This window comes from Nematostella vectensis, chromosome 8 (assembly GCF_932526225.1).
Source record: "Nematostella vectensis chromosome 8, jaNemVect1.1, whole genome shotgun sequence".
Taxonomy (NCBI): domain Eukaryota; kingdom Metazoa; phylum Cnidaria; class Anthozoa; order Actiniaria; family Edwardsiidae; genus Nematostella; species Nematostella vectensis.
The window spans coordinates 13,437,818-13,451,859 of NC_064041.1; the positions used below are offsets into that span (position 1 = coordinate 13,437,818).

The window sequence follows — 14,042 nt, forward strand, 5'->3', positions numbered from 1 at the left end:
ACCGGGCATTTTGGGGCTTCCTCTGACGGGGGGGGGGGGGGGGGGGGGGCTCTTTCGGCACCCCATCCGTAACTTTCAAACCATTGGAGCTATTATGACCAAATTTTCAAAGTATCATTATCTGACAAAGAGGAACAAAATGATATATTGTGTTGCCATAGTAACACAATATGACGTCATTATGACGTCATTTAAGGACATATGGTTATAAATAGCCTATCTTTCCAAACCTATGCATAGAACATCCAAAATCCAAATAAGTTATCATAATCATTCCGTATTCAAAAAGCGATCGATAATCTTAAAAAAAATGTCTTTGTGACGTCACGATGACGTCACTCAAGTGAGCAGAAACGGGTAATATTTCTGTTTTTATAGATGTGTATGTCTGTATGTCTTTTTTCGATAATCTTATTATCTTGCAGTAGACATAATTATTAGTGACACTGTTTCTATGACAACAATGTATGACACCTGTGACGTCATTGATTGGCATAGTACCTTTAATATAGCATAAGTTTGCAACTGGACTCTTAATTATAGTAATAATTTAATAATTTAATCTTTTCCAAAAAATGTATTTTTCTGATTTTTTATTTCAAATAGAGGAATATAAAAAGGATTTTGCCAAATTGAGATGTTAGTTAAAAAAGGACAGAGATTTTTAGCTAATAATGTGACATCAGCATCCGCCATCTTGGATCCGCCTTCTTGATTCCGCCATCTTGGATTTAATGAAAGTTATTTATTTTAATCAATAAAAACTAATCTTCATTTCAAGTTTTATTAGTGATTTCAGTTTCAAAACTTGGTATAAAACGTTTATATGACATGGATTTACGTTGAGCACGTCGTATTAATAGTTGATCTTAACGACTTAAAGCGTTTTGCCTAATTTTCTTCAAACTATGTCTCAAAACTTGGTTGCTATGGTTACCAGGGTACAGATATCAAAATTTTGTTTACACCAAACTGACCCCAGTTAAATTTAAGGAAAAGTCATCAAATTTCATTTTTAGAAAGTTTTAGGCTTTTAGGGTGTTTACATGTTTTGTAGACTTTTGGTCTTACATCAGTCAGGTTGTTAACACTGAGCCCAGTACAGGTTGCCACATTGAGAAATATTGTCAGCGTCTTAACAGATACCCCCACCAGTGTCACTGGTGAGGGGGGTGGCATGTCACCCTGCAGGAAGAAAAACAAAACCTGTTAAAGGGCGGATGAGCTCCGTGCGAGCCAACGGCACTTTTGGGCAGGGGACGCCCATTAGCCTAGTATTGACGAAAAATACAAGCAACCATCAACTTGTGCTGGCTTCAGCACATCGACGAGGGATTAAAAGTGGGGACCGCAAAGCACTGTTGGAAAGCTTGGATACCGCTGACTAGGTGCAGCTGTGTTTGACTTTGACGGGCTGTATAAAACTCAGAATAGGGGGGGAGGTATCTGTTTTCAGTCTGTTTTTTGTAAATTCAGCTCCAAAAAAGCCAGGAGTCAATGGGTTAAAGGTTGTATATTTTCACCTATATTTTCTCTGCGCATTCTCGCCACGTCGCCTCATCAGCTGACCACGTAGACTGTAGGCTCAGGAATTACCGGCACAACATTTGGTGTTCAGTGACAGCTAGCAACAGACGTGAAGACATGAAGGTCCCTAGTGTGATAGCGTTTGCTCTGTTATGTCTGTGTTTTGGTACATTTGGGCATGAAGATGGGCATTCGCATAGTCACTCACAGGATGGCCATGGACATAGTCATGGTCACAGTCATGAAAATCATGGTCATAGTCATGAAAATCATGGCCACAGTCATGAAAATCATGGCCACAGTCATGAAAATCATGGTCACAGCCACAAGCATCATGGTCACAGCCACGATAATCACGGGCACAGTCATGAAAACCACGGACACAGTCATGGGCATAGCCACGAACATGAGCCAAAGCAAGATCTGTACCATCATGAAGACTTTGACAGTTACAGCCTGAAACACGAAAGAGTAAAGCAATCCAACACGGTGCCAAATCCTAGCAAAGTTCGGAGCACTTCCACTGTCTGGCTCGAAGCGCTCGGGTCTACACTTCTTATTAGTGCAGCACCTTTCTTTATCCTATTTTTTATCCCGTTAGAGGGAAATTCAGAGGAGCAACAACCTTTATTGCGTATTTTGTTGGCATTCGCTAGCGGGGGCCTGCTTGGCGACGCGTTTCTTCATTTGATTCCACATGCGATTAACCCTCATAGCCATGGCGGTGAAGACGATCACGGACATTCCCACGACCATGGTCACAGCCATGGCTCGCATGATCATTCAGCAGACATGGCCGTTGGTTTCTGGGTTCTTGCAGGGATGATTGCCTTTCTAGTTGTGGAGAAATTCGTCCGTCACATGAAGGGAGGTGACGGCCACTCGCACAAACCTTCAAAGCCAAACTCTGACGAGAGGGTGAAAGAAAGTGATAGCGAGCTGAGAAATCGCAAGAAAACCGACAGTGATGGCAAAGAAAGCAACGGGGAAATAACTGCTAAAGGTACGCATGGAGAGTCAATCTTTAACCGTTATTTATAGAAATCGATTGAGCATTTGTTCTATAACAACCTCGTTTTCTAAATTTTTAATTCTTTAACCTGCACTCTTTCTCTATCTAAATTTTCTCTTGTTGAAACTTTTTTATGCCTTTTTCCTCCTAAGTTTGTTTCTTAAATTCGTATGGACACGTCAAGACACTCATACTTTGATTAAAATGTATGTTTATTTTGCCATTCTCTCGAGTGAATTCATTATGGCATCGACGGCCGCCGTAGCTTTATTCAAATCACTCCATTTGGTTTTATCTTTTACTAAAATTCGTTCTAATATTCTTGCATATCTTATTCTTTGAAGCGTACAAAAACAAAAAATAATCAAATTTATGACCTGTCTAAGTGCCTTTCCTGAAGGATTTTCGATCCCATTGCAAATAGATCACTTTCTTAGTACTGTGATTATGCAAATACGAAAGGAAACACAGCTTTTGGTGACGTGTCGAATGAACAAAATCTCGTCTTCTATGAGCAAATACAAATTCTAATCGCTAATTTCGACAAAAGGAATTGTACAGGAAGGCTAGAAATATATTAGATAGAAAGAGTATCTTTTATTAGTATTATTATATTTTCTTTACTCAAAAACCCGTAAAAAATTCTTGAACAAAGAGAGCGCCTGCCCGATGTACGTTTGCCACGTCTAATTTCACGTTCTGTTCCACGTTAGATATTGATCATGTTGTCAAGCCAAATGGCATCCCACACTCACTTTATTCCTATTTCTTGGACTAAAAAATCGGTTAGAACACAGGTAAAAGCATTTTTTATTTGATATACTGTAGAAATATGTGTATTGTTTTAGTGTTGTGGTGTAATTCACCAAAAAGAAATCACCATTTCAAAATTTTCTCTTCCATTCAAAGATGTTTTTTATACTGACTTTCCATAACTTTTTCTTTTAATAATAAAAAAAAAATACCCCATGTTGCAGACTTCCTCTACTGTTTTGTCAAGAAAAGTTCCCCTTCCTTACCACAACTTCAAGTTTTATTTAAACTTTTTGCTATTTGCTTGTTTTAAAATAGGTGTAAAAAATAAAACGAGTCAGATAATTCAAAATCTTAATCTCCAAACCTTAAGGTACCCCTCCCCACACGTTTACAGTGAAGTTGAATCTGGCTGAGGCTAACAGTACGCTGATTTCTTTTTAGACTTATCCCATGCCATGCCAAAGGACATCAAAGTTGCAGGCTATCTGAACCTTGCTGCAGATTTCACTCATAATTTCACTGATGGCCTAGCCATAGGGGCGTCATTCCTTGTCAGCCGTAACCTTGGCATTGTAACCACTCTAACCATTCTACTCCACGAGGTTCCTCATGAGATTGGAGACTTTGCTATTCTGGTGCAGTCTGGCTGCTCCAAAAGAACAGTAAGTTTGTCAATACTCGAATCAACAGCAATAATGTAAATCATCCTATATTTCAGATATCAGGCCTCCAAAAATCTGTGAACAAATGCCAAGACTCCTATCCATAGAGGGCACTATTGTATTACAACAAGTTTTAATGACAAGTATTTGTAATCTTTTACCAACAGCCATTTTTATGTATTTTTGACTTACTAAAACAAAAACTTTAAAAACTACAGTACTTAAACTTCCAGGGAACCCTACACAGTATGTATAGTAATACCACAAAAATCAGAAACTTATATTGAAATTAGTCTTCAGTTAAAAAAATAATATTTTGATGTCTTCAGAAACTAGTCTTCACTTTAACAAATAGTATTTTGATGTCTTCAGAAACTAGTCTTCAGTTTAAAAAAAAGTATTTTGATGTCTCCAGTAACTAGGCTAATCTTTCCAAAAAAGCACATAAGTTATTGTTTGACTTTTGATTTTTTTCAGGCCATGTATCTACAGCTGTCTACTGCCACAGGGGCAATCGCAGGGACACTCTGTGGCCTCCTTGCGCACAATATAGGCACGTCGGCAACCTTATGGATCCTCCCCTTCACTGCTGGAGGCTTCATATATATTGCTACCGTCTCTGTCATCCCAGAGCTTTTAGAGGACTCTAAGCTAGGGCAGTCCGTCAAGGAGGTGTTTGGCCTTTTGACTGGTGTTTTTATGATGGTTATTATAGGTCAACTTGAATAGCCTGCAAATAATAAATGCCTTGGTATATGATTTTTATTATATAATTAAGCCATTTAATTACAGAGTATTTCTACTTATATTATATTTTGTGTTTAAATTCAATTTTCTTGCATTAGAAGCGAGTGCATGTTACTGGAAATGGAGAGTATACATTTTCTAAAAACTTTATAGCATGTCTTTCAGCTGTTTAGATTATCATGATTTTTAGATAGTAACCTAATATAAATAAAGTAAACTCAGAGTGTGCTTATGATAATTTAATGCAAAATCTATGTTTTCTCATCCTGAGAGAATTACTGGAACTACTTCTTACGAGAAGTGTTTCAGTATTTCAGGCAGGAACAGACAATTTTTGATTGGGTAGATGGTTTGAAAATACTTCAACAGCTAGGGGATGGAGGCAGGTGAAGATGAGTTGAAAATATTCTGCCAGCTAGGTGTGGGGACAGGATGTGCTAAAAATCTTCTAATTTACTACAACATTCCTAGGTTTCTGTTCTTTTTCCATGACCCATGACTTTATTATTTTTTTATGAGGGTGGGGGAAGGGCTTGCTGCTTATTCCACTGTTGGAGTAAGATTTCCTGTCATAAACAAGAGTATTTATCAAAAAAAATGTAGCATATTGTATTTTTTCTGTTCATAAATGAAATTGACCAAAATAAATTTGACTGTCTTTTACATCTTTGCAGATTATCTTTGGAGATGATTTTCATTGGTAAAATAAAAGACAAAACCCACATTTTATACCTTATCTTTTTGTAAGCATGGATCTCAAAAGTAGGATTTCTGAAGTAAATCACATACATTTATTTCCTGTCATATACCCCCTCCCCAACTATTTGACATCCGGGATAGTCCACTGAAGTCAAGAAGGAAGTTCTTTTGCTGACACCATTTTCATCAGCAATTTTGTTTGAAAAGAAAGAGCTTATAAAAAAATTGTTTTTTTCCTGAAGGTGGGTTTCCTGTGTTTTCCGACATCGCAACGACACTGTATCGATTTATAACTTGTTTTGACAGCCATTTTGATGTAGTATCGGACGATTCTTCATTTCTATTGCATGTATCAAAACAAAATCTTAGCGTGATAGATCAGAGAAGGAAGGGATTGCATCATGTCGGCGAACTCACTTGCAAAAACGATGGCGAAATCGGAACAACAAGAGATCGTAAGTACTCGCCGATGGCGAAATCGGAACAACAAGAGATCGTAAGTACTCGCCGATGGCGAAATCGGAACAACAAGAGATCGTAAGTACTCGCCGATGGCGAAATCGGAACAACAAGAGATCGTTAGTACTCGCCAACAAGACGTTTGGCCCAGCACAGAACCGTGGTTTTAAACCCTCGATATTGATAATTTCATCCTCTGATTTGTAAGTTTTGGATAATACTATGATACAACTTTTTGCGATCTTCAAAACACACGAAGGACTGTGCGACAAAGCTTTCAGTTTCAGTTTAATCTTTGTTTATCGAGGGTAACATGTTTAACGAAATATAAGTACAGTTTTCTAACATATGGCCCTCGGTTAGTAAGCACTGTCACTGGGGGTGGTCACTGCCAGAGGGTTTATTGCGCCCCCAGTGGTTTTTTTACGTCCCTTCGGTTCAGGTTAGTGTTGTGCAGTTTGAAGAGACGGGACCTCCGGTTTAGTGTATCCGAGAAGACTGGAAACATGGGAGAATAACTTCAACTCACTTGTGACACAAATTCGAATCAAGGCAGGAACCCGGAAAAAATCCCCAGTTTGAGCCAGGATTCGACCGTGGGCCACAGCGGTGAGAGGCCTACGCGCTAACACACTAGGCCACCCGTGCTTCCATGAAGCAAGTGAAGTGTCAATGGCGAGACACAGGGAGCCCACTCAACTCAGTGTGTTGTTTATTTAGCATTTGCTTTGAACGTCGTCTGTGAATATCAATTAGGTCACGAAGTCTTCAATAAATTTCCATCCAAATAACACCCCCTCCCTGGCCGCCAAAAAGTGAGTTATTAATTGAAAGATTGTCAATTAGGGCCAGGTCGCATTTGCAAAATGTTCAGGAGATGTCAGGAGGATAAGTTTGTCCACCGACATGTAGGCACTCAGACATCACTAAATGCAGTCGCTCTGGTTGCGGATCATGAGCCTTTAAAATAGATCTTGTGTCACTCATCTGTAATTAGAGCGTTACCATCGCGCGCAGGATGCTGTACAAAGGGGAAGAATAAGACGTAATATATTTGGCACAGAGGCCAATTGACCATTCCTCACAGGTTGCCAGATTGTTGGAAAGGAGGGACTTTGGTAGGGTTTCATCTCTGGCATTGATGCTAAGTGCTGGCATGATTTCTAAAGAAAGTGTTATATGGTATAACTAAAAAAACTACTGACATGCTGTACAAAGGCATCTGCATATCCCCTTGCAACATTGTGTTCCTTATTTGTGTCACCATGCGATGCGACATACCCTCTGAATGTTATATTGACATGACCATAATGCAACCGAGACCTTGTAATTCGGTTCCCCAGCTCGAAGGAGGTTAATTATATTTTTTTCGAACTTTCCATTAAAAAAAATTCTTCATCCATTTGAAGCCAAAGTCATTATTGTGCAGGCTTCCAGACTCCTAACTTCTTGTCTTATTTGGGGATAGCACAAAGTCATTCAAACCAAACATTCTAAACCACCCCAGAAGTTTGAGTAACTAAAATCTTAATTTACATACTAGGCAGCTGCGAAACAACAAATGCAGCTCTAATTTCCAAACAGGAAGTGTTTGAAAAATCAAGGTTCTGTAAACTTTGGTTGCTGCAATACAAAAGTTAATTGTAAGGCACATTATATACTTGATTTAGTCTTTCTCATGTGTGCTTTATCTCTCAGGATTTAAAAGCAATGAAGACTTGTCAACTCCGAGCAGGACGGAATGGCCTTTTAGCGATAGTAATTGGTGAATATGATAACTTGCAAAACCATATTATCCTGTAGAACTCTGCATTCAGATAAAATCTGAAGAGAGACAAAGCATAGTTATCGTAGAGATGAGCAATTTCAATTTCAGCCTCATAAGACTGGTACTGCCATATACCATTTTTTGAGCTACAAATTGTATTGAATGATAAGAACATTTGCTTGAGGGACTGAAATTATATCCTTTTTAAATTATTGGTGGGGGAAGGGGAGCTACAGATGGATCTGTACCCCCTACCCAATACATCTGTACCCCCTACCCAATACATCTGTACCCCCTACCCAATACATCTGTACCCCCTACCCAATACATCTGTACCCCTACCCAATACATCTGTACCCCCTACCCAATACATCTGTACCCCCTACCCAATACATCTGTACCCCCTACCCAATGCATCTGTACCCCTACCCAATACATCTGTACCCCCTACCCAATACATCTGTACCCCCTACCCAATACATCTGTACCCCTACCCAATACATCTGTACCCCCTACCCAATACATCTGTACCCCTACCCAATACATCTGAACCCCCTACCCAATGCATCTGTACCCCCTACCCAATACATCTGAACCCCCTACCCAATACATCTGTACCCCCTACCCAATACATCTGAACCCCCTACCCAATACATCTGAACCCCCTACCCAATACATCTGTACCCCCTACCCAATACATCTGAACCCCCTACCCAATGCATCTGTACCCCCTACCCAATGCATCTGTACCCCCTACCCAATACATCTGAACCCCCTACCCAATGCATCTGTACCCCCTACCCAATGCATCTGTACCCCCTACCCAATACATCTGAACCCCCTACCCAATGCATCTGTACCCCCTACCCAATACATCTGAACCCCCTACCCAATGCATCTGTACCCCCTACCCAATGCATCTGAACCCCCTACCCAATGCATCTGAACCCCCTACCCAATGCATCTGAACCCCCTACCCAATGCATCTGTTCCCCCTACCCAATACATCTGAACCCCCTACCCAATACATCTGAACCCCCTACCCAATACATCTGTACCCCCTTCTCTTTAAATCTTTATTCCTATCAAGTACATCTGTACCCCCTACAAAATATATCTGTTCCCCCTACAAAATACATCTGTACCCCTACCCAATACATCTGTACCCCTACCCAATACATCTGTGCCCCCTACCCAATACTTCTGTACCCCCTACCCAATACATCTGTACCCCCTACCCAATACATCTGTACCCCCTTCCCTTAAAATCTTTATTCCTACCAAGTATATCTGTTCCCCCTACAAAATACATCTGTACCCCTACCCAATACATCTGTACCCCCTACCCAATACATCTGTACCCCCTACCCAATACATCTGTACCCCTACCCAATACATCTGTACCCCCTACCCAATACATCTGTACCCCCTACCCAATACATCTGTACCTCCTACCCAATAGATCTGTACCTCCTACCCAATACATTTGTACCCCCTACCTAATACATCTGTACCACCTACCCATTACATCTGTACCCCCACCCAATACATCTATACCCCCTACCCAATACATCTGTACCTCCTACCCAATAGATCTGTACCCCCTACCCAATAGATCTGTACCCCCTACCCATTACATCTGTACCCCCACCCAATACATCTATACCCCCTACCCAATACATCTGTACCTCCTACCTAATACATCTTTACCCCCTACCTAATACATCTGTACCCCCTACCTAATACACCTGTACCCCCTACCCAATACATCTGTACCCCCTACCTAATACATCTGTACCCCCTACACAATACATCTGTACCCCCTTCCCTTTAAATCTTTATTCCTATGCAATATGTACCCTACCCAATACATCTGCACCCCCTGCCCATTACATCGGTACCCCCTACCCTATACATCTGTACCCCCTACCCAATACATCTGTACCCCATACCCAATACATCTGTACCCCATACCCAATACATCTGTACCACCTACCCATTACATCTGTACCCCCTACCCATTACATCTGTACCCTTTACCCAATACATCTGTACCCCATACCCAATACATCTGTACCACCTACCCATTACATCTGTACCCCCTACCCATTACATCTGTACCCTTTACCCAATACATCTGTACCCCCTACCCAATACATCTGTACCCCATACCCAATACATCTGTACCACCTACCCAATACATCTGTACCCCCTACCTAATACATCTGTACCCCCTACCCAATACATCTGTACCACCTACCCATTACATCTGTACCCCCTACCCATTACATCTGTACCCTTTACCCAATACATCTGTACCCCCTACCCAATACATCTGTACCCCATACCCAATACATCTGTACCACCTACCCAATACATCTGTACCCCCTACCTAATACATCTGTACCACCTACCCATTACATATTTACCCCCTACCTAATACATCTGTACCTCCTACCCATTACATCTGTACCTCCTACCCATTACATCTGTACCCCCTACCCATTACATCTGTACCCCCTACCCAGTGTATATGTACCCCTACCCATTACATCTGTACCCCCTACATAATACATCTGTACCCCCTACCCATTACATCTGTACCCCCTACCCAATACATCTGTACCCCTTACCCAATACATCTGTACCCCCTACCCATTACATCTGAACCACCTACCCATTACATCTGTACCCCTACCCAATACATCTGTACCCCCTACCCAGTATATATGTACCCCCTACCCATTTCATCTGTACCCCCTACCCATTACATCTGTACCCCCTACCCAGTACATCTGTACCCCCTACCCATTACATCTGTACCCCCTACCCAATACATCTGTACCCCCTACCCAATGCATCTGTACCCCTACCTAATACATCTGTACCCCCTACCCAATACATCTGTACCTCCTACCTAATACATCTTTACCCCCTACCCAATACATCTGTACCCCCTACCCAATACATCTGTACCCCCTACCTAATACATCTGTACCACCTACCCATTACATCTGTACCCCCTACCCATTACATCTGTACCCCCTACCCATTACATCTGTACCACCTACCCATTACATCTGTACCCCCTACCCAATACATCTGTACCCCCTACCCAATACATCTGTACCCCCTACCCAATACATCTGTACCCCCTACCCAATACATCTGTACCCCCTACCCAATACATCTGTACCCCTTACCCAATACATCTGTACCCCTACCCTATACATCTGTACCCCTTACCCAATACATCTGTACCCCTACCCATTACATCTGTACCCCCTACCCAATACATCTGTACCACCTACCCATTACATCTGTACCCCCTACCCATTACATCTGTACCCCCTACCCATTACATCTGTACCCCCTACCCAATACATCTGTACCCTCTACCCAATACATCTGTACCCCCTACCCAACACATCTGTACCCCCTACCCTATACATCTGTACCCCTTACCCAATACATCTGTACCCCTACCCATTACATCTTTACCCCCTACCCTATACATCTGTACCCCTTACCCAATACATCTGTACCCCCTACCCTATACATCTGTACCCCTTACCCAATACATCTTTACCCCCTACCCAATACATATGTACCCCTTACTCAATACATCTGTACCCCCTACCCAATACATCTGTATCCCTTACCCAATACATCTGTACCCCCTACCCAATACATCTGTACCCCCTACCCTATACATCTGTACCCCTACCCAATACATCTGTACCCCTTACCCATTACATCTGTACCCCCTACCCAATACATCTGTACCACCTACCCATTACATCTGTACCCCTACCTAATACATCTGTACCACCTACCCATTACATCTGCACCCCCTACCCAATACATCTGCACCCCCTACCCATTACATCTGCACCCCCTACCCAATACATCTGTACCCCTTACCCATTACATCTGTACCCCCTACCCAATACATCTGTACCACCTACCCATTACATCTTTACCACCTACCTAATACATCTGCACCACCTACCCATTACATCTGCACCCCCTACCCATTACATCTGCACCCCCTACCCATTACATCTGTACCCCCTACCCATTACATCTGTACCCCCTACCCATTACATCTGCACCCCCTACCCAATACATCTGTAACCCCTACCCAGTACATCTGTACCCCCTACCCATTAAATCTGTACCCCCTACCCAATACATCTGTACCTCCTATCAAGTACATATGTACCACCTACCAATTACATCTGTACCCCTACCCAATACATCTGTACCCCCCACCCATGACATCTGTAACACCTACCAATTACATCTGTACCCCTACCCAATACATCTGTACCCCTACCCATGACATCTGTAACACCTACCAATTACATCTGTACCCCTACCCAATACATCTGTACCCCTACCCATGACATCTGTAACACCTACCAATTGCATCTGTACCCCCTACCTAATACATCTTTACCCCCTACCCAATACATCTGTACCACCTACCCAATACATCTGCACCCCCTACCCATTACATCTGTACCACCTACCCAATACATCTGTACCCCCTACCCATTACATGTGTACCACCTACAAAGTACATATGTACCCCCTACCCAATACATCTGTACCCCTACCCAATACATCTGCACCCCTTAACCAATACATCCGCACCCCCTACCCAGTACATCTATACCCCCTACCCAATGCATTGCACCCTATCCCCTTTAAATCTTTTTTTCCTACCCAATACATCTGCACCCCTTACCCATTAAATCTTTTTCCTAGCTAATACATCTGTACCCCTACCCAATACATCTGCACCCCTTACCCTTTAAATCTTTTTCCTAGCTAATACATCTGTACCCCTCACCATTGCATCTAGCCTCAACACCAAAAGCACCATCTTTTTGAAGCTGTACATTTATTTCTTCACCAAGTTCTTTCTTTATGACCTTGCCTCATCACGAATTAACGTCCATATCATCACCAGGTGGTGCTGTTGCTTTTGTCGGCCTAAGGCTTGCTCCTGGAGGACTTGTCAAAACGATGCATGTTCCAGTAATCTCTTTAGGTTGGTATTCAATAAATGTTTTGAAAAAAAAAATGTGTACAGCTAGTGAAAAAAAAACAATGTAAAAAATTATATCTTCCTTGCCTCAAAGTTTCCCTTTAAATGCTTATTTATGAAACTGGCTTGCTGAAAGAGAGGTTGTCTTTCCCTTAGTCTGCTTGTATGCATTTGTTGGTGTCTTGTCCAAGAAGAGTTTCCTTTCATTAAGTCTACTGGCATTAGGCATTTGTTGGTGTTTTGCCTAAAGGAGAACGTTTTTCACTTTATAGAGTCAACACTAGATGTGTAACAAATTCATGCACACAAATAGATGCACACAACACACAGCACAATGCAGAATTCTATGCTTGAATTAAGACTGTTAATACTCTTTAGGCAGAGCTGTAATGATGAGCTCTTGCAATGACTAAAATTTTGGGTACTGGAAAAAGGGAAATATTTGTTATGGAATAATTTAACATTTATATTCTCCAGGATGTGCAGCATTGAGCGGATGGATTGTCTCTGTGGCTACAACCAAACACTGTAACTTGGAGAAAAAATCAGTTTCCCCCTCCATCCCTGAAGGTATGTTTGTGTAACACATGCCTTGTTGTCTTCTAATATGAAGAGTCCCAACCCCACCCCACCCCCACGGAAAGCCCTGTATACAAGCCTGTCAGTGTTGATTATATTGCTTAAAAAATCAGTTCTCTCCTCCACCCCCGAGGGCATGTTTGTATCACACATGCCTTGTTGTTTTCTAGTATTAAGAGTCTTAGACCCACCCCACCCCCTAGAAAAACCCTGACTACTCACCTGCCTTTTTTCATTATATTAGGAGAAAACCAGTTCCCCACCCTACCCCTGATAGTGTGTTTGTGTCACACATGTAGCTAGGGGTGGTCTATGTGCTTTTTTGCTCGATAACCAGTCCTCTCTTTTATTCTCAGGAATTTCAGTCAATACCACAATTGCAGATACACCCAATCTGTCAGTTAGATCTAAGTTTGGAGATGAAGGTTTCTTCCAGGAGGAAAAGAGATGAAAAAAATTCAATCTTGAAATGAAATAAGAAGACAGACAACTATTATTTGGTAAATAACTAAAGTGAGACTTACAGACATAGCTAGATTAATGAACAATCAGAATTGGATGCTAGTACCACTATAAAAAAATGTAATCTTTTTGTAAATAAATTAATAAGAAATGGTTCTTGCGTCTTTTCGAGCTGATGATAATATTATCAAGGCAAATACCTGTGCATGGGGGAAGAAAGCATGAATATTTATGAAGTTCACATATGGCTAGGCAGATTCGGAGTTATGTAGCCATGTTTGCAGGTTGTTTGTGCTTCCCCTCTCTGCCGCCAAA

At 41.6% G+C, this 14,042-nt stretch overlaps 2 protein-coding genes across 4 annotated transcripts; both read left to right on the forward strand.

The window, feature by feature from the left end:
- The first annotated feature begins 1,587 nt into the window (after nucleotides 1-1,587).
- Nucleotides 1,588-5,367, forward strand: LOC5516240 (zinc transporter zipt-7.2). The gene is made up of 3 exons (XM_001636283.3): nucleotides 1,588-2,530; nucleotides 3,737-3,957; nucleotides 4,435-5,367. The coding sequence occupies exons 1-3, from the start codon at nucleotides 1,645-1,647 to the stop codon at nucleotides 4,684-4,686; spliced, it is 1,359 nt and encodes a 452-aa protein (XP_001636333.1). The 5' UTR covers nucleotides 1,588-1,644; the 3' UTR covers nucleotides 4,687-5,367.
- A 315-nt stretch (nucleotides 5,368-5,682) lies between these two features.
- On the forward strand, nucleotides 5,683-13,880 carry LOC125570089. 3 transcript variants are annotated; one of them, XM_048730962.1, is made up of 5 exons: nucleotides 5,683-5,858; nucleotides 7,561-7,627; nucleotides 12,609-12,689; nucleotides 13,164-13,256; nucleotides 13,622-13,880. In XM_048730962.1, exons 1-5 carry the CDS (start codon nucleotides 5,805-5,807, stop codon nucleotides 13,714-13,716), a joined length of 390 nt encoding a protein of 129 aa, XP_048586919.1. In that variant the 5' UTR covers nucleotides 5,683-5,804; the 3' UTR covers nucleotides 13,717-13,880. The 3 variants fall into 3 exon arrangements, with proteins under 3 accessions (XP_048586919.1, XP_048586920.1, XP_048586921.1); XM_048730963.1 differs by lacking the exon at nucleotides 5,683-5,858 and adding an exon at nucleotides 5,936-5,981; XM_048730964.1 differs by lacking the exon at nucleotides 5,683-5,858 and adding an exon at nucleotides 6,048-6,065.
- Nucleotides 13,881-14,042: the final 162 nt, after the last annotated feature.

What these genes read in the sequence shown, in the direction of transcription:
- LOC5516240 (XM_001636283.3), top strand. Translation starts at nt 1,645, where the DNA reads ATGAAGGTCCCTAGTGTGATAGCGTTTGCTCTGTTATGTCTGTGTTTT. An exon ending in CGGGGAAATAACTGCTAAAG is followed by an intron (nt 2,531 to 3,736) that starts GTACGCATGGAG and finishes ATTTCTTTTTAG; the next exon opens with ACTTATCCCATGCCATGCCA. An exon ending in CTGGCTGCTCCAAAAGAACA is followed by an intron (nt 3,958 to 4,434) that starts GTAAGTTTGTCA and finishes GATTTTTTTCAG; the next exon opens with GCCATGTATCTACAGCTGTC.
- LOC125570089 (XM_048730962.1), top strand. Translation starts at nt 5,805, where the DNA reads ATGTCGGCGAACTCACTTGCAAAAACGATGGCGAAATCGGAACAACAA. An exon ending in CCTTTTAGCGATAGTAATTG is followed by an intron (nt 7,628 to 12,608) that starts GTGAATATGATA and finishes TATCATCACCAG; the next exon opens with GTGGTGCTGTTGCTTTTGTC. An exon ending in TTCCCCCTCCATCCCTGAAG is followed by an intron (nt 13,257 to 13,621) that starts GTATGTTTGTGT and finishes TTTTATTCTCAG; the next exon opens with GAATTTCAGTCAATACCACA.